The sequence below is a fragment of the Salmo salar genome, chromosome 04, assembly GCF_965601325.2.
Source record: "Salmo salar chromosome 04, fSalSal1, whole genome shotgun sequence".
Taxonomy (NCBI): Eukaryota; Metazoa; Chordata; class Actinopteri; order Salmoniformes; family Salmonidae; genus Salmo; species Salmo salar.
In genome coordinates this window covers 79,082,254-79,102,528 of record NC_138294.1, presented here as the reverse complement: position 1 = coordinate 79,102,528, position 20,275 = coordinate 79,082,254, and the positions used below count along the sequence as shown (strand labels likewise).

At 40.9% G+C, this 20,275-nt stretch overlaps 2 protein-coding genes across 3 annotated transcripts; one reads left to right on the top strand and one right to left on the bottom strand.

The window, feature by feature from the left end:
• Window positions 1-450: 450 nt before the first annotated feature.
• Window positions 451-11,828, bottom strand: LOC106603812 (cyclin-dependent kinase-like 4). The gene is made up of 12 exons (XM_045717331.2): window positions 11,666-11,828; window positions 11,310-11,496; window positions 10,952-11,146; window positions 10,431-10,609; window positions 10,101-10,213; window positions 8,300-8,439; window positions 8,043-8,131; window positions 7,606-7,750; window positions 6,813-7,078; window positions 6,488-6,566; window positions 3,910-4,048; window positions 451-533 (listed from the first exon to the last, which is right to left on the bottom strand). The coding sequence occupies exons 2-12, from the start codon at window positions 11,475-11,477 to the stop codon at window positions 469-471; spliced, it is 1,578 nt and encodes a 525-aa protein (XP_045573287.1). The 5' UTR covers window positions 11,478-11,496; window positions 11,666-11,828; the 3' UTR covers window positions 451-468.
• A 629-nt stretch (window positions 11,829-12,457) lies between these two features.
• On the top strand, window positions 12,458-19,546 carry ube2b (ubiquitin-conjugating enzyme E2B (RAD6 homolog)). Of its 2 annotated transcripts, none has more exons than NM_001146361.1 (6): window positions 12,458-12,612; window positions 16,394-16,474; window positions 16,918-16,943; window positions 17,550-17,639; window positions 17,823-17,911; window positions 18,455-19,546. In NM_001146361.1, exons 1-6 carry the CDS (start codon window positions 12,569-12,571, stop codon window positions 18,581-18,583), a joined length of 459 nt encoding a protein of 152 aa, NP_001139833.1. In that variant the 5' UTR covers window positions 12,458-12,568; the 3' UTR covers window positions 18,584-19,546. The 2 variants fall into 2 exon arrangements, with proteins under 2 accessions (NP_001139833.1, XP_082829895.1); XM_082973769.1 differs by lacking the exon at window positions 12,458-12,612 and adding an exon at window positions 14,678-14,800 and having other exon boundaries at window positions 18,455-18,801.
• Window positions 19,547-20,275: the final 729 nt, after the last annotated feature.

The window sequence follows — 20,275 nt, the reverse complement described above, 5'->3', positions numbered from 1 at the left end:
GCATCTCAACAACAGTCTGGTGGGGTATCTTTAATTTCAATATCTTTCTTTTTGAATGGTTGGTGGGGCACAGTGGGGGATCTGATGTATAAAATACTGAAAAGTGGAACAAAAAAATACATTCTAATAACTGTTGAAGTTAAAGATTCTCTTATCACAAAAACCAAGTTTGTCTAAAACATTTATTGTTATTATTTTTATTATCTTCAGTCAAATGTTGTTTAGGGACATAAACCATCCAGTGCCAGGACCCAGTTAAGAATTCAGATCAACTCTTAATGGTAGTACTGTTCCCTCCAAAACCTGAAGAAAAAACATTACAATTAAGAAATAATTGTCCTGAAGAACCTTGACATAGTCCTTAACTGAGTAAGGCCTCCTAGAGAGTTAATAACAACAACAGTCTTGTCTGTCCCTATGCAACGCTTGACACATCTTTGTCAGAATCTTACCTACTTATTTCCGTGGTCAGTGAAATCGGATGACGGCTTCTTCTCTTCCTCTGCTCTTTGGCTCCTTCCTCGAGTGCTTTGCTGAATAAAACAATAATCATGTTTCTTTTGAACAGACATTAATCTACACTTTGAAAAACCATACTTAATCTGCACAGAGAAAACCATACTTTGGTTACACATAGGGTGAACGTTACACATTACATTTACATAGGAGAGTAAAACATTCTGTATCAAACAGCATGTTGTCATTTACATTTTAGTCATTTAGCAGACACTCTTATCCAGAGCGACTTACAGTAGCGAATGCATACATTTCATACATTTCCCCCCCCCCATACTGGTCCCTCGTGGGAATCGAACCCACAACCCTGGTGTTGCAAACACCATGCTCTACCAACTGAGCCACAGAGGATGAGTTCTCATCACGGATGAGTTCACTCAACAAGTTCTATCTGTACCACATTATTAGAATCAAACATGGTCTGCTTTAGATTATATTTCTCTGGTCTGATATATTCTTCAGTAAGCAGAACGGATTGTTTAGGCAGATATGGCCATTATCTAAGAATTACATCTAGAATAAATAGAATTCATTTGAATGTTATTTCCATCCCTCCATACATGCTACTCTTCTCTCTTTTGCTCTACCCCTGTGTGTGTGTGGTGTGTGTGTGTGTGTGTGTGTGTGTGTGTGGTGTGTGTGTGTGTGTGTGTGTGTGTGTGTGTGTGTGTGTGTGTGTGTGTGTGTGTGTGTGTGGGGGGGGGGCAGCACTGTCTGTTTTGCCCAGCTGGACCACTATCCATGACAAAAACATAACCTTTGCCCTCAATCACCACCGCCATGTCCCTCAAGTTCCCTCCTCACTGAGGCCCACACACACTACATCATCAAAGTTTGAATTAGCAGTTCAATTCAAAGAAAGAGCTCAGGAATATATATTTATCACATGCAATGTTGGTTATTATCCTAAATTAATTCTGCTCGACAGCAGAATAAAGGGCTGAGGACGTGGGAGTGGGAGGGCACAGTGAGAACTACTGATTAGTCTTCTGATTCAGCTATTTTTTACTATATCAATACAAAGGACAAACTATACTGAACAAAAATATAAACGCAACATGCAACAATTTCAAAGATTTGACTGAGTTACAGTTCATAGAAGGAAATCAGTCAATTTAAATAAATTCATTTGGCCCTATCTATAGATTTCACATGACTGGGCTGGGGCGCAGCCATGGGTGGGCCTGGGAGGGCATAGGCCCACCTACTTGGGAGCCATGTCCACCCACTGGGGAGCCAGGCCCAGCCAATCAGCATGAGTTTTCCCCCACAAAAGAGCTTTATTACAGACAGAAATACTCCTGAGCACACCGCCCCCCTTCCCCTCCTCAGACGATCCTGCAGGTGAAGAATCCAAATGTGTAGGTCCTGGGCTGGCGTGGTTACACGTGGTCTGCGGTTGTGAGGCAGGTTGGATGTATTGCCAAATTCTCTAAAATGACATTGGAGGCAGCTTATGGTAGATACATTCATTCTCTGGCAACTACTCTGGTGGACATTCCTGCAGTCAGCATGCCAATTGCACAGTCCCTCAAAACTTGAGACATCTGTGGCATTGTGTTGTGTGACAAAACGGCACATTTTAAAGTGTCCTTTTATTGTCCCCCAGCACAAGGTGCACCTGTGTAATGATCATGCTGTTTATTCAGCTTCTTGATATGCCACACCTGTCAGGTTTATGGATTATCTTGGCAAAGGAGAAATACTCAGTAACAAGGATGTAAACAAATTTGTGCACAACATTTGAGAGAAATAGGCTTTTGTGCGTATGGAACATTTCTGGGATCTTTTATTTCAGCTCATGAAAAATGGGACCAACCCTTGTTGTGTTTATATTTTTGTTCATTATATTTCCCTCTGTCCTATCTTTATGTTTCCTGCAATCCCATTTCTCTGTAAAAATGATAAACAGAGCTTATGTTTATGAAATATAATCTTCCTGATTAAGGAGCCCTGCTTTGTGTTTTCCTCAAGATGGGCATTGTTCCAAATTAGTTTGTAGAGATATAGCCACATCATGTGACAGAGTGAGATTCAGTATACCTGCGTCCGAAATGGCACTATATTCCCTATATAGTGCACTACTTTTGACCGGAGCCCTATGCATTACTTTTGACCTATGGGCCCAGGTCAAAATTAGTGCATTACAGAATAGGGTAACATTTGGGAAACAGCCTAGTAACATTACTTTGGCGCTAATCCTAGAGTAAAATTACTCCGGCCCTAATCCTAGAGTAACATTACTCCAGCCCTAATCCTAGAGTAACATTTCTCCAGCCCTAATCCTAGAGCAACATTACTCCGGCCCTAATCCTAGAGTAACATTATTCCGGCCACATGCTCTAATGTCCTGGAGCCACACTGAGCCGCGACATCCCATTAAGTATAAACTTGGCACATCAACATTTTCAACAATACTAAACGCCTTCAATAAATCAATGGATGTTTATCTCGGTCTTCATGTGATTCAATGATAAAAGTTATTTTAATTGATTAATACTACACAGCCCTGTAGTTTCATTCTCGTTCTGTGCTCATTGGGTCTTGGGCCAATTTCTTTTCGATTTCAATTAAGTCAGACAGATTAATTTTGGAAATGATGTCTCTTCAAGTCTAGTATCAGATTCAATTTTGGGAATTGACTTACCGTGGGAGCTGACTTCCAGTGGGAATTGACTTACCGTGGGAGCTGACTTCCAGTGGGAATTGATTTACCGTGGGAGCTGACTTCCAGTGGGAATTGATTTACCGTGGGAGCTGACTTCCAGTGGGAATTGACTTACCGTGGGAGCTGACTTCCAGTGGGAATTGATTTACCGTGGGAGCTGACTTCCAGTGGGAATTGACTTACCGTGGGAGCTGACTTCCAGTGGGAATTGATTTACCGTGGGAGCTGACTTCCAGTGGGAATTGATTTACCGTGGGAGCTGACTTCCAGTGGGAATTGATTTACCGTGGGAGCTGACTTCCAGTGGGAATTGATTTACCGTGGGAGCTGACTTCCAGTGGGAATTGACTTACCGTGGGAGCTGACTTCCAGTGGGAATTGATTTACCGTGGGAGCTGACTTCCAGTGGGAATTGATTTACCGTGGGAGCTGACTTACAGTGGGAATTGATTTACCGTGGGAGCTGACTTCCAGTGGGAATTGATTTACCGTGGGAGTTGACTTACAGTGGTAGTAAAGTAAAGTTGCCCCTAGACACTGATCTAAGGTCAATTTTGTGTTTTCCTAATACCTCTATCAGTTATGGTTAAGATTTGGTGAGAGGAAGATGATCCAAGATCTGAGAAAAACTACAACTTCTACCCAAATCTTTACAGGGGATCACATGATTTAGTAGAAAGACAAGTAAAATAGTAGAGTACTGAAACCATGACAACGTTGTTTACCATCTATAAACTTCAGCTCCATCTGGTGGCCGAACACAGGAAGTCCAGGGAAGCGCACATTTCTCATGTCTCTCACTGACTTCACTTTTTTTTTAGCCAGACTGGACATCTCAACCTGCAGGTTATCATGGCTGTCACTCTGCAATACAACCAAACACAACACAATCATAAAAATATACACAAACATAAACACACATGCAATACCTTCATGTTCTCATTAACAAGTCAAGTATACAGTCATGGCCAAAAGTTTTGAGAATGACACAAATATTAATTTCCACAAAGTTTTCTGCTTCAGTGTCTTTAGATATTTTTGTCAGATGTTACTATGGAATACTGATGTATAATTACAAGCATTTCATAAGTGTCAAAGGCTTTTATTGACAATTACATGACGTTGATGCAAAGAGTCAATATTTGCAGTGTTGACCCTTCTTTTTCAAGACCTCTGCAATCCGCCCTGGCATGCTGTCAATTAACTTCTGGGCCACATCCTGACTGATGGGAGCCCATTCTTGCATAATCAATGCTTGGAGTTTGTCAGAATTTGTGGGTTTTTGTTTGTCCAACCCGCCTCTTGAGGATTGACCACAAGTTCTCAATGGGATTAAGGTCTGGGGAGTTTCCTGGCCATGGACCCAGAATATCAATGTTTTGTTCCCCGAGCCACTTAGTTATCACTTTTGCCTTATAGCAAGGTGCTCCATCATGCTGGAAAAGGCATTGTTCGTCACCAAACTGTTCCTGGATGGTTGGGAGAAGTTGCTCTCGGAGGATGTGTTGGTACCATTCTTTATTCATGGCTGTGTTCTTAGGCAAAATTGTGAGTGAGCCCACTCCCTTGGATGGGAAGCAATCTCACACATGAATGGTCTCAGGATGCTGTTTACTGTTGGCATGACACAGGACTGATGGTAGCGCTCACCTTGTCTTTTCCGGACAAGCTTTTTTCCGGATGCCCCAAACAATCAGAAAGCGGATTCATCAGAGAAAATGACTTTACCCCAGTCCTCAGCAAGTCCAATCCCTGTACCTTTTGCAGAATATCAGCCTGTCCCTAATGTTTTTCCTGGAGAGAAGTGGCTTCTTTGCTACCCTTCTTGACACCAGGCCATCCTCCAAAAGTGTTCGCCTCACTGTGCGTGCAGCTGCACTCACACCTGCCTGCTGCCATTCCTTAGCAAGCTCTGTACTGGTGGTGCCCCGATCCCGCAGCTGAATCAACTTTAGGAGACGGTCCTGGAGCTTGCTGGACTGTCTTGGGCACCCTGAAGTCTTCTTCACAACAATTGAACCGCTCTCATTGAAGTTCTTGATGATCCGATAAATGGTGGATTTAGGTGCATCTTAATGGCAGCAATATCCTTGCCTGTGAAGCCCTTTTTGTGCAAAGCAATGATAACAGCACGTGTTTCCTTGCAGGTAACCATGGTTGACAGAGGAAGAACAATGATTCCAAGCACCACCCTTCTTTTGAAACTTCCAGTCTGTTATTCGAACTCAGTCAGCATGACAGAGTGATCTCCAGCCTTGTCCTCGTCAACACTCACACCTGTGTTAACGAGAGAATCACTGACATGATGTCAGCTGGTCCTTTGTGGCAGGGCTGAAATGCAGTGGAAATGTTTTTGGGGGATTTAGTTCATTTGCATGGCAAAGAGGTACTTTGCAATTAATTGCAATTCATCTGATCACTCTTCATAACATTCTGGAGTATATGCAAATTGCCATCACACAAACTGAGGCAGCAGACTTTGTGAAAATTAATATTTGTGTTATTCTCAAAACTTTTGGCCACGACTGTACATTGATTAAATATCTTTATATATATATATATATATATATATATATACTTTACTTGTTAATGAGAACATGAAGGTATTGCATGTGTGTCTGTTTGTTTGTGTATATATATATGTGTATATATGTGTATATATATATGTGTGTATGTGTGATCTATGTTAAATATTATCACATACTTATCAGTAATTTACATTAGGCTATTTGTCCGTAACTGTACTACGATAACTATCATAAACACTTGTCAGGGCAAAACAACAATATTTTTGTTAAAAAAATATATGTAGAGGTCTTAAGGTATTTTGAACAATAGAAGAACTAGACAGTTGTTTGCTACTATATTGTAAAAGCTTGCATTTTCATTGCGCCCAATTATTTTATATGGTAATCACAGCTGCATTCCATGTGGGTTAACATTGTCTTCCATGAGGTTTAACTTGATGACAGAAAGGGTGTAAACACATAAGACACTTTGTTCTGTTCTGAACATACCAGGCGAGATGTTAGGAAAACCACAACATTACTGTGGGGTGAGTCAGAGAGGCATTCCTTTGGGAGTGGAAACAATGACAAAGAGCTTGTCAGCCCCAATGACTGTTGCATGTACAGACACCAATGCACCCACCTGCTGTTACAGACATACTGTAGGCTTGGGCCAGATGTCAAGCATGTTATATAATAGAAGGTTTGGTATTTTATCTTTTTGTTTATTCACTTGCTTGTTTTCATGTGTCCGTGTTCCACTTTACATGCATTGCTCACACCTTTCCTTACTTACCTGAGACGGGGCATCAGTCAGCTGACTACTCCCCAATGCCAAGTCAGTAGGGCTCGGCCGTCTCTTTACCTTATCAGTGCTACAAACACAGACACAAGCATGAGCATCTTTGACTTGGTATACCCTACCAAAGCATGCTTTTCAAGAACTGCTAGGATGAAATGACAGAATGTCCAGAATAGATAAATACGTTTAAGAATATACACTTTGGAAGTCCTGGATCTAGTGAGTCTGATACAGCTACTCTGAAATCACTGGGTGGTATTCTGAACAACACTATACCAGATAAAGCGTCGTATATCTCTCTGATCTGAGAGCCACTGACCGGGACTTAGTGACTTCCATACAGCAGGGGACGGGGACGGCAGCGAAAAGATTGTTGCTGGCGTTGATGCGGGGCATGGTAAAGGCTATAGCCTTGTCCTGAGATTGAGGGGGGTCTGGGATGGAGGTAAAGGTAGAGGTGGAGGTAAAGGGCTGTCTGTCTGTCTGAGATGAGACAGGGCTGCAGGTCATCCTGATCTCTGACCTCCTGCCTGCCCTAGAATGCTTCTGCTCAGGCTCCTTCCCACGTCGGTCCCTCTCAGTGTCCTAAAACAAAAACAGTCCATGTGCAGTATGGCCGACTGGTATGGATCTTGTAAAACTATATTTCTACAACACCGTATATATGCTTTGACTTGTAGTTACTTTAATTCTACCTACATGTACATATTACCTCAATTACCTCGACTAACCTGTGCACCCACACATTGACTCTGTACCGTTACCCCATGTATATAGGCTCGCTACTGTTATTTACTGCTGCTCTTTAATTATTTGTTGTATTATTTTTTATTTGTTACTTATCTATTTTTTTACTTCACTCTTATTTTTCTTAAAACTGCATTGTTGGTTAAGGGCTTGTAAGTAAGCATTTCACCGTAAGATCTACACCTGTTGTATTCGGCTCATGTGACAAATACAATTTGATTTGATTTATTTACTTAGTTGCTCTGCCCACTTACTGCACATATAGATGGGTAAGAGCATGTGCTAAACGAACAGACCTGTAAAATGTAGAATATAGTGCTACCTTAGTGCTTTGGGCCCTGACTAAAGGTCCATGTAGTTTATACCTTCACTGGCTTTCTGTTACATGAGGATGAGGACAAGACTCCTGTTCCTTGGTCCTCTGGTGGCTCCCATGAGCTACTATGAATCCAGTGCATGCTGTTAACCTTGGCATCTTTCAGTATCAATGCCTGTATCTCTGGTATGAATCTGGAACAGGAAGTAGCAGTTATTCAGGTCAATGGCAGTTCATGACATTATTACAACTACTAAACAGTATCTCATAAACATTAGAACATTTCAAGGACAGTTCAAGGCTAGCAACACAAGGCAAAACAACGTGTGTGTGGACAGACTATGACACTATGACAATGTAGTATCACATCCCCATCTCGTACGTAAGCAGGTCAGAATGTAGGTCAAGAGTCTCCCTCCACTCGCTTACAAGCTAATTACTTCTCCAAGTACACTAGACATGCAAGGTTGACCGGACCCGACTCACCTTTCAGCGAACCCGTCTTTGGTGAAGTACCGATGAACGAGCAACATGGAGCACGCAGCCCTGTGAGATGGATCGATCTGTAGGCATGACTAAAACAAAGAAGACCTTTACTGTAAAAGTAAACAACCCATGTCACATTCTTAGGGCCAGGCTTTTTCCTGACCATGTGACCTGTCCTGGAAATCCTCCTTGAATTCTTCAAGACAAACTCCTGTCACACTCCCTACACATTCTTCACTAGCTCTCTGTAGACTTACATCCACTATTTCAGCCACTAAGAAGTGGAGTTTGTGGTACTTCCTCCTGGGGTCCCTGAGGAGCTGCACCTCAGGAAGGCTGGCCACAGCAAAGATGGGGTTCTGGAAGTACAGGTCTTGCTGATGGCGGGTCAAAGGCCCTATTAAGACAAAACACCTGTGTGTCAATGTACCATTACATAACAGATAATAGAAGGGGAGCCATCCTGAGGTCATCTCATTCCTCAAATCGTTGTACAGTACTTCAGTTATCTATGTAACCCAATTATGACCATCACACATTCAGTAGTAAAACGACACTATAACAAGCTAATTAGCTGTACAATCACATAGCTTCACTTCTGATTAGCATTGATAGACAGTACACGGCACTGGTTACATCCCCTGCACTCAGCGTGGTGGCAGCCATCACATCACCATGAAGTGTAATGAATCATTATTGTGACACACAGAGTGTTGTAAATAGCTCTTTCATTCTGCTGGGAGGATGAGTTCTGTCCACAGACCGCTGGTGGAGGAGAGGAGACACAGTATGTCGGCCTCTCCACGTCCCTCGCTTCCCGTCACTGTGGCTAATGGCTTCAATCTTCACTGACATTCTGACATTAGCTCCCTCCAGAGAGCCTCTCTTATCGGAGACAGAGAGATACACACTGGGGCGGATTAGAGAGTCAAATAGCCTGAGTATCCCATTCCACCAAAGAGAATTAATGAACCACAGATTGAACCTGCTAAAAGACTCTCTAATACAGAAGGGATCACTTTAATCTCTCTCTCACAGTATTAGGCATGTGTATCCCCAGCAAGTCAGTTATCCTAATGAAAACACCCAAGAAAAAAACAAAAAGAGCAGTGTTATCTCACTCCCCTCTATTTAGCTTGTGCTTATGTCCAGGGCCAAAATGCCAAAAGGATCATTGAGGTTTTTCTTGTACAGGCCTGGATAAAAGCCAAAATGCCACAGTTCTTTTTCAGCATTGGTTTATTTGTCACTGCTGGCCAAGGATTGAATAAAGTTTATTTATAGAGCGAAGCCAATTGTCCCTCTCTGCCCCCGTAGTAAGCAACAAATCGACATATGATGTAAATCTGTTAAGCGTTACGATAGGGCCAAATTCACTGCGGGGCTCTTAAAAGAGAAAAAATGATGATGTTCCAAATAGCACCCTATTATCTATTTGATTTATATTTATTTAATACAATGACGGCCTACCCTGGCCAAACCCTAACGACACTGGGCCAATTGGGCGCTGCCCTATGGGACTCCCAATCACGGCCAGTTGTGATACAGCCTGGAATCGAACTAGGGTCTATAGTGATACCTCTAGCACTGAGATGTAGTGCCTTAGACCGATGCGCCATTCAGGAGCACTACTTTTGAGCAGAGCCCTATAAGCCCTGGTCAAAAGTAGTGCACAATAAAGGGGAATAGGCCGCCATTTGGGATACAGAGTACACTGCCTTTTTGTCTCTTTGTGACCTACTTTTCAACAATGGTGAAATCCTAGCAGGCCTGTTTCCTTACTGATATCGGAAAAGCTTTAGGTTATCTGTGCTCCCTTCGGAGAATGGACAACAGTTTGATTAAGCCAGTGTAAATAGTTATTTTAATTACATCTACAATATTAGAGGCCTCAGATGTTATCAAGTCCATATTTCTACCATTGATGCCCACACACCCTTAGCCTGGTCCCAGATCTGTTTTAGTTATTGTTAAGCCAATGACAATGAGTGACTAGGAGTTGATGATAGCATAAACAGACTGTCACTCAGGCTAACATACCCATTGGGTTGTACTTACCCACTTTGCTGACTATTTTGTGCACCTGGTCCAGGTCAGAAGTCCCCGTCAGAAAAGCATTGCTTGTAGCCATCTCTATAATCAAGCAGCCAATGGCCCACACATCTACAGGTCTAGTAAAGAAGATTCAAAGAATCTATCATTCTAGAATGTCCTTCTAGCCAATCAGAAATGAGTATTCAACGACGCTGTGGTATAAACATGATATATCTGTACCAAAATGATGAGCAACCCTTAGAAGTTTTGACATTATAATTACTGTGGTCTTATTCCATAATACATTCAAGATTGAACACTGCCCTGAGATCTGTGGTTCTGCTTGATACCCACTTGCTATAAGTGTTGTCTGCCACTAAAAGTTCTGGGGCTCTGTACCACCTGGTGGCCACATAGTCTGTGAGAGGCTCCCCAGTCGGTGCCAAGGTTCTGGCAAACCCAAAGTCACAGAGCTTCACCACCCCAGAGTTAGAGACAAGCACATTCTCAGGTTTGACGTCTCTGTGAATGATCTGTTGAAAAAAGATGCATGTTTCAGGCCAGTGAAGAACTACTGTTTTACTGTCAACAAGTTTCTTTCTTTAAGATTGTTCAACGCCCTTCATAATAGCTAATTAAACTCGTAGTTTTAAACTTGTCAGTTGGCACATCATGTATTGTATATCTTCCTGTGCACTCACTAGGCAGAATCTATGAAATGAGAATAAATTATACCATTTAGCAGACACTTTTATCCAAAGCGACTTAATCATGTATGCATAGATTTTACGCACAGGTGGTCCCAGGAATAAAACCCACTATCCTGGCATTGCAAGCACTATGCTCTACCAACTGAGCTACAGAGGAATACTTGCATTGCTGGTGTGAAGGTAATCCATGGCTCGTAGAATTTGGAACATGTACTTTCTGAGGCGCTTGCTGTCCAAACCACGAGGATATTTCTCTAGGTCTTCCAGAACTGTGCGGTCAATGTACTCAAAGACAACATACAAGCGCTTCTTGAACCGGAATACCTCCAGCATGTTCACAAGGTTTTCATGGCGAAATTGCTGTGTAAAGACATATATGAACAGAATTAAAGTTGTAGTAGTATGCTGTTATCAGAGATGTGACATTAGTTGGACTGTAGCCAATGAGTGAATTGTACCCAATATGTGAGACAGTCACAGCAACACTGCTGCTTTATGTGGAACTGATCAATAAGTTCCTCACCCTCAGAAGTTTGATTTCTCTCATGATAACCTTTTTCATGGTTTTGTCCTCTTCCTTGTCATTGAACCTCTTGATGGCCACAATGTGTCCAATCTCCTTGTGTCGACACTTCATCACTGTACCATAGCTCCCCTCACCCACGACGCCAAGGTTCTCATACATATCCATCTTCCTTCAGTGGGCTGTCCTTGAGCACATATGGATAAATGTATTCATATTCATTTCAAAGCATAAACAGATATAAAGGCATACAAAATACATACAACATCTAGTGTAATACTTTCAAATGTACAGTGAAGACAGGGTCATATTGCCTACAACGTGATTACACAACAGAATGTGGTCAAAATACTTACTGCTAAGTAGATACAAAGACTACGTTCATGTATTTTTTCCCCCCTGGCTTTACTGCTCTCATAAATTACACAATTTCATGTTTGAAATAAACGATGCCTCAACCTGACAGACCACTTCATGTTTGAAAAACACACTTCAGGTTTTCTTCCCAGGATTATTCCACTCCAGAATTATTCTGTCACAAACAAAAAGGTGAGAAATTAGAATGTGGTCACCATAACAACAGGCAAAGTTGATAACAATTGAGAGGCGTTCTAGAACATTCCACATGGATACAGTGGACATCTCATACAGCTGAAAGACGTTGGATGAATAGTAGTATTATTAACCAAGTGAATAATTAGGTTTGAGCTGACATGTAAACTAGTCTTTACACCAATAAATGACCATAACCATGGACACATAGTCAACTTGATTTATGGTTTCTTTGCTACACATGACTTGATGAAATGTAAATAATGCATCAGAGACCACATCAGCATATGTATTCTTTGCACAGGTATCCATGTTGCAACTGGTCTAGTGACTGATGAAGTGATGAAGTTGGGATTAAACCATTATTCATTGAGGAAAGGGTTAGCTTGTTAAATAAAAACAAACAACCGTGTATGTGATGTATGATAGACGACACTTTGAATACTAACCAAGTATAGGTGTCGTGTAAATTGCATGTACTGTTCACATATTGGATGAAATCTGTTAATTTGATAACATTCACACTACTCATAGTGAAAGTGGCCTATTCCAAACGAATGTTCTTGCTTGTTTCCCCTATGGAAGTACATGACGTCACTGTAGTTGTTTTGGAGAGAAGAAAAGAGCACAGACAGAAGAATTACCCAAAATAATACCGGTTTCGACAGATTTTTATGACCAAAGTATAATTATTTACGTTTTGAATCATGTCTACTCCGGCTAGAAGACGACTTATGAGAGATTTCAAAAGGTAGTGCAACGTTTTGGCTCTGATGTTGTGTGTTGTATTTAGCGAGCTAACGCGTTAGCTAATTTGAGGCCTGCAGTACATGTACTGTACACTGTTGTTTGTAGGTAACGTTAGCTAATCAAAGAGCCAGTCATTAATTGAGTACTTTGTACTGACTGTCTGATACCTAACTAGTTGTAGTACTAGGTCAATAATGGTGCTTCAATTAGCCAGCTAGAATGAATGCTAGCACTACATTGACATACAGATGTTAGCTATCTAACCAGCTAACTTTTTTTTTTTTTTTAGCTAGGTACAGTAACGTTATCTAGCTAAATCGAACTAGTCAGTCACTATGCATTTAGCTAACGTTAGATAGTTAAGTTTAGTAAGGAAATTAAACAATTAGCCAAATACTTTTTAACTTACTAACGTGAGATAGCTACCAAATTTATTTGATTTGTATCGATTAAAAGGCTGTGCTAGCTGAGTTAAACAACAAGTAAACTAGCTAGGTTGCTAATCTCAGTGTACTGATGGCCGGACAGGTGTTACACAACCCTAACTTTTGATTGTTGCCTTGCTCTTGTATGCAGTATTTCCAGACCTATGTATTTAGGGACAACATTCAGCAACATTTTATCTAGGCAATACTATAAGTATTCAGTTATGTGAAAGGAGAAACTCCAAAAATTGGGATTAGGCATATATTTCAGAAGTAGGCCTCTATTCCTGAAGAGGACAAACGCACCTGGCCAGGGCTTCATGTAAAGCCCCGGCAGCTACCGTCTGTTTGATTCCAGATGGCATCTGCCTGGGCAAGCCAATTAGTTCCACTATAGCAGCTCAATGTCTGTCTCCAGAAGTCTGTAACACACCTGTCAATGGAAAAAGGTGATACTTAGGAACTCCATGGAGACTCTTGTAGATGTGCATATACAGTTTGAGACTCTTGTAGATGTGTAGATGTGCATATACAGTTTAAGTATACATTTAAACTCAGTTTTTCCTGACATTTAATCCTAGTAAAAATTCCCTGTCTTAGGTCAGTTAGGATCACCACTTTATTTTAAGAATGTGACATGTCAGAATAATAGTGTAGAGTGATTTTATTTCTTTCGTCACATTCCCAGTGGGTCAGAAGTTTACATACACTCAATTAGTATTTGGTAGCATTGCCTTTAAATTGTTTAACTTGGGTCAAACGTTCCGGATAGCCTTCCACAAGCTTCCCTCAATAAATTGGGTGAATTTTGGCCCATTTCCTCCTGACAGAGCTGGTGTAACTGAGTCAGGTTTGTAGGCCTTCTTGCTCGCACATACTTTTTCAGTTCTGCCCACAAATTTTCTATAGTGTTGAGGTCAGGGCTTTGTGATGGCCACTCCAATACCTTAACTTTGTTGTCCTTAAGCCATTTTGCCACAACTTGGGAAGTATGCTTGGGGTCATTGTCCATTTGGAAGACCCATTTACAACAAAGCTTTAACTTCCTGACTGATGTCTTGATGTTGCTTCAATATATCCACATTATTTTTCTACCTCATGAGGCCATCTATTTTGTGAAGTGCACCAGTCCCTCCTGCAGCAAAGCACCGCCACAACATGATGCTGCCACCCCCGTGCTTCACGGTTGGGATGGGGTTCTTCGGCTTCCAAGCCTCCCCCTTTTTCCTCCAAACATAACGATGGTCATTATGGCCAAACAGTTCTATTTTTGTTTCATCGGACCAAATGACATTTCTCCAAAAAGTACGATCTTTGTCCCCACGTGCAGTTGCAAACCGTAGTCTGGCTTTTTTATGGCAGTTTTGGAGCAGTGGCTTCTTCCTTGCTGAGCGGCCTTTCAGGTTATGTCGATATAGGACTTGTTTTACTGTGGATATAGATACTTTTGTACCTGTTTCCTCCAGCATCTTCACAAGGTCCTTTGCTGTGCTGGGATTGATTTGCACTTCTCGCACCAAAGTACGTTCATCTCTAGGAGACAGAACGCGTCTCCTTCCTGAGCGGTATGATGGTTGCGTGGACCCATGGTGTTTATACTGACGTACTATTGTTTGTACAGATGAACGTGGTACCTTCAGGCGTTTGGAAATTGCTCCCAAGGATGAACCAGACTTGTGGAAGTCTACAATCCTTTTTCTGTAGTCTTGGCTGATTTCTTTTGATTTTCCCATGATGTCAAGCAAAGAGGCACTGAGTTTGAAGGTAGGCCTTGAAATACATCCACAGGTACACCTCCAATTGACTCAAATGATGTCAATTAGCCTATCAGAAGCTTCTAAAGCCATGACATAATTTTTGGGAATTTTCCAAGCTGTTTAAAGGCACAGTCAACTTAGTGTATGTCAACTTCTGACCCACTGGAGTTGTGATACAGTGAATTATAAGTGAAATAATCTGTCTGTAAACAATTGTTGGAAAAATGACTTGTGTCATGCACAAAGTAGATGTCCTAACCGACTTGCCAAAACTATAGTTTGTTAACAAGACATTTTTGGAGTTGTTGAAAAACGAGTTTTAATGACTCCAACCTAAGTGTATGTAAACTTCTGATTTCAACTGTATAGTAACATAATCCTACCCTACTGTACCTGGCTGCCTCTGCCACCAATTGGCCTTGGAGCGTGGAGCGTTCCTTGATAAGCATTGTGTGTTTGATCAATGGTTTGAATTAAATCTCACAGAACACATACTGGTAGAACTACATTGTTCATAAGATATTTATTTGTTATTTGTAGTCTACATCACAAGACAAGTATCTGACAACATCAAGATTTCCTTGCAGGGAACAACAACATTACAAGTACTACCCTAATAAAGCATAATTAAAATGTGACTCACAATTGATAGCAGCACTGTGCAGTAGCCTTTCATTTTACAGTGGGTAGGGAGCTAACAGTAAATGGGGTTAATTCTGGTGGTATTTTCTGTAGAGACTTGTAGATGGGTCTGAAAAATACAGTCTACCTTGTGCATGAACGAAAGCTGTTAAAGTGAGCTTTTTTTGTGGTGAGTTTTTGGAATGATACTGCTGGATTTAGTGACAAAATATACTAGACAAAGTTGATATTTTTGTCTGTAAAATGAATTATGTGAATAATGGCAGTGGAAACACCTTTTATGGGCCAATATTGATATAATAACCATTATATCGAAGTATGCGATATGTTGTGTGATCCTCTCACTATGAAAGCATTCAGTTTATTAGGCTACAGATGAAATAAGTTAGGAACTTCACAGGATGGTGAAAGTGCAAGGTGATGAGCTTGATGAGCCTTTCCAATAAATATTGAGGGTCTTATTCTGGTGACATGTTTGATGCTTGGCTGCCGTTTGACAAAAGAAATGGAATTATTTTGTCCATAATAATCTCATGTAGGTGGCCTACCTGCACTGTATCTTTGAGCTGTTGGCTAGAGCATACGTGCCAAGACCAAATTCACTATAACGCTAAAATCTTTTGTGACAAAACATCGGTAGTGTTGAAAATACATGGGAATTTAAACGCAAGTTATTTTTATGTGCACTATGCTATCACGCACAGCCTTTTATCTGCAACAAGTCAATTTGATGGAAACATCATTGGTGGGAAAATGTGCAGATTTTAGAATATTTGCATTAAAATCTGTCACCAATCCGATGGAAACCTAGCAATGGCATTTCAGTTGAATTATTTTCTTGTTCACATAACTTTTGTACTCATGGTAGAAGGCACATAGATATCTTCTTGTTTCTAAAAACAGTCATCTGGGTTTTAAGTTTAATTCTATTGTTTCCTCTCCGTTTCTCTTTCCTCAGACTTCAAGAAGACCCACCAACTGGTGTGAGTGGTGCTCCATCAGAGAATAACATCATGCTTTGGAACGCGGTTATTTTTGGGTGAGTGTTCTAAAGCCACCCTTCTCATTTTGCCAGTGTGATCATCCTGGCATGGCACCAGGACCATACGGATTACGTGGATATGGGCAAGTTGAGCTGTGGTTTAGTCAGAGAGGGAGGGGGGTGTGTGTGTGTTGGCTGGGGGTTAGGTTAGATGGTGACATGTAGTTGTTGAACTGTGGAAGGCCAGTGTGCCATATATAAAGTTAATTAGAAATGAGAGCATTTGTATCAATCCCAGTAATGTATTGCATTGTCATGCTCATGAATTAACCTTCTATTGTAATGTGCTATTAATAGTCCGTATCAAGATTGTAATTGTTACAATGTGGGAGTGTATAAGGAGTGGTATTGTGGCAATATGTTTGTTTTGGTAGTCAGGGTCTAATCGCTGATATGAGTTTGTTACAGTGCAAGTAATTGTTCCTCCCTTTTATTCGCAGGCCTGTGGGTACACCATTTGAGGATGGTAAGTAAAAATGTTTTACTAAATCAATTAACTAAACTTAGCTTATCATAACATTACTTTAACTCATGAACTGGTTGCAATCGTCCTAACCAAGAGCAAAGTCAGTCTTTGTATTCTTTTGGGGTCCCGAGTGGCGCAGCGGTCTAATGCACTGCATCTCAGTGCAAGTGGTGTCTCTACAGTCCCTGGTTCGAATCCAGGCTGTATCACATCCGGCCGTGATTGGGAGTCCCATAGGGCGGCGCACAGGTTTGGCCGAGATAGGCCATCATTGTAAATAAGAATTTGTTGTTAACTCACTTGCCCAGTTAAAGGTTAAAAAAAAAATGCATTCTAAAGTGTGATATATTTTAACAGGTTCATGACTCTGCTGCCTTTTGAGTTATGCATATATACTGGGTGAGCCTTCATATTCAGGCTTATATTAGCCATGTCACAGACTATTACCTGTGGGGTGGACAATAAAACTATTTGCCTCCATAAAGGGTATGGAGTGGACAAGACATTTATTTTGCCTCGATAAAGGCTGACCCTGTAAAACAATATTTCATTGTACCTATCCGGTGTATGTGACAAAAACTATTTTTTTTGTACTTGTCTCCGCAGGAACTTTTAAGCTTGTGATAGAATTTTCAGAAGAGTACCCTAACAAGCCACCCACGGTTCGATTTATCTCCAAAATGTTTCACCCAAATGGTAAGAAAGAGTCCTTATGGACACATTCAAGATGTCCTAAATACTTTAGCCATGTTCTTGATGGGATAGTGAACACATTATGAACTTTTCAGCATTTCGCTTTTTAATGAGAGTAAGCTATTCTGTTTCGTGATTGTGTATAAATGTTTCTTAGAAATTAAAACAATCATTTTGATCTTGTAGTTTATGCAGATGGCAGTATATGTTTAGACATCCTTCAGAATCGTTGGAGCCCCACATATGATGTGTCGTCCATTCTGACGTCTATCCAGGTTGGTTTGTAATCCTTCTCTTCTCTATCAGTCTGACATCATAATAGATTACTGTGTGTTTCTATATTTTACAAATGTAACAGTTTCTTTATGTAGTGTACTTCATTGTTGTTTTGCAGTATGTTCTGTGGGGAAAACAATTCACTGCAGAGTAGATATCTGATCATAGCAGCAACCTTTGGGTCACACCTTATTTGGATAGTCCATCTGTAGATGGTCATACTATCTGTTGATAAGAAAACTGCTTGCTACGTTTACGGTTAAAATAAGGGTTAGTAGATGGTCCATCTGTAAATGCTCTACAGACTATATACATAGTGTTCCCTACCTTTTGTTGTGGTATTTCTGATCCTGGATATACATAAGACTGACTCAGCTACCTCACTCAAGGTGTAGGGTTCAAGAATGGTGTAGGGTCCAAGAACCCCACACTTTCATACTGGTGTAGGGGTCCAAGACCCACACACTTTTTATAATGGTGTAGGTTACGAGAACCACAGTTTCATACCTGTACATTCAATCACTTTTTTTGTGTGTTGACAGTCGCTGTTGGATGAGCCAAATCCTAACAGTCCAGCAAACAGCCAGGCTGCACAGCTTTATCAAGAAAACAAGCGGGAGTATGAGAAGAGAGTTTCTGCCATCGTGGAGCAGAGCTGGGTGGACTCCTAACGCATCTTCCCCCCGGCTTCTCATCACTCGTATCAAATACTTACATCTTTCATTTAGCTCCTCTAAGAAAAGAAGTCAACATCAGAAGAACTAAAGTGCCACCAGAAAATAATAAAAAATCAGTAGGGACTTTTAGTTGCTTGCCAATACAACTGAGGAAAACCTCTGATACTTGTTTTTTTATTTTTTATTGCATGATGTGAAATAAGTTATTGCAAGCATAATTTGTAATATATATTTTGTTGGATTGATGCTGTTACTGTTTAGTTTCTACATACTTATTTTTTAACATCGCTTGGTTTGAACAGAACTGACTGTTGTCAAATTGGTAGAAAACCATGAAACATTATTTGTTGAGTGAATGGCTTCCTCAAATTCTGCAGTGTTTGTCATGTAGCATTAATTTGAAACCAATTGTCCAGCTATAAAGCCCCATCCTGGTAGTAGTTTCAAATGACCTCCCTGAATAAAAGGAGTCAGTACTATTTATCACGATAACTATGGCATTCTGCATGTCGACAATAATAACAAAAAAACTGGTCGCCAACCTTTTTTAAAAGATGGCTGATATGATCTGTACGAGTTCAAGTACAGTGGCACTTGTAAGAGGACATTTGGAGTTTGGCTCATCTAGGAACATGGACAGATAGTGGAAACCAGACACATCAGGACTACAGAATAAGGGCTGATTGCAACACAAATCCATGCGTCTGCTTTTTCCCCAAGCCTGGAAATGTTTATTTTTCACGCTTGCATTTCTCTCTTCACTTTATCTCGTACCCAATGAAAGGTAGCTTGCTTGAAATGCTTTTTTTTTGTTTGTGACAGACAGTATGGGTCATATTGTAGCTAGTGGTTTATTTCACCTTAGGAGAAGGGATGTGTTATACATTTGTGAATGTACTCTAAAAACAATGTATACTTATATGCTGTATAAACATAAAACACATTTTTGAGATTTTGATTTCAGCTCATTTCTTTTACTTAAGTGGAGAGTGCAGCTGTGGCATTGTGTGTCTACGATGGTATTATGTGCAGGGATATTCAACTCTTACACTACCAGGTCCAGAACCTGCTGGTTTTCTATTCTACCTGATAATTAATTGCACCCACCTGGTGTCCCAGGTCTAAATCAGTCTCTGATTAGAGGGGAACAATGAAAAAAAGGAGTTGAACTGGTTTAGCGGTCCAGAGTTGATGGGACTAGGGTAAATAATCCTCATCACTGCATCCTCAATGGGGAGTAGCAGGCCACCAGGAACCTCCCAAGTCCAGCATTCTCACAAGAGCCAAATACATACCAGCTAGTAGACCGGGGATCTGTGGGAATGGGCAACCAGAGGTTGGTTGCCTGTCTGGCAGTTAGGGGGCAGTGTTCCCCTTAATGCCCAATGGGCAAGCACCAGGGCCTGATGTATGGGATGAATTCATTACAAAAACTGTTTAAGGACCAAAGGAGCAAAACAAGCTTCTATTGGACATATTCAAGTAGGTCCTTCCATTACGCCGATTCTATTGCAAAACATTTTGCAACATAAACCATTTACTCCTGACGGAAAACAATTTTGACTCACTGTAGGACAAATTCAGGTAGGTCCCTCCCAGTTTCGTTCCGTATGTTCGGTTTGGTTCTTAAATGGTTTCTGTAATTAATTGAATACACCCCTGGAGTGTATTCATTTTGTCGGTTCT

Excerpts from the sequence above, each read along its gene's own strand:
- LOC106603812 (XM_045717331.2), bottom strand. The coding sequence starts at position 11,477 with ATGGATATGTATGAGAACCTTGGCGTCGTGGGTGAGGGGAGCTATGGT. Across the intron at positions 7,751-8,042 it reads AAAGACGGGTTCGCTGAAAG|ATTCATACCAGAGATACAGG; the intron begins GTGAGTCGGGTC and ends TTCCTGTTCCAG. Across the intron at positions 6,567-6,812 it reads ATGGAAGTCACTAAGTCCCG|CACTGATAAGGTAAAGAGAC; the intron begins GTCAGTGGCTCT and ends CTGTGTTTGTAG.
- ube2b (NM_001146361.1), top strand. The coding sequence starts at position 12,569 with ATGTCTACTCCGGCTAGAAGACGACTTATGAGAGATTTCAAAAG. Across the intron at positions 12,613-16,393 it reads CTTATGAGAGATTTCAAAAG|ACTTCAAGAAGACCCACCAA; the intron begins GTAGTGCAACGT and ends CTCTTTCCTCAG. Across the intron at positions 16,475-16,917 it reads TGGAACGCGGTTATTTTTGG|GCCTGTGGGTACACCATTTG; the intron begins GTGAGTGTTCTA and ends TTTTATTCGCAG.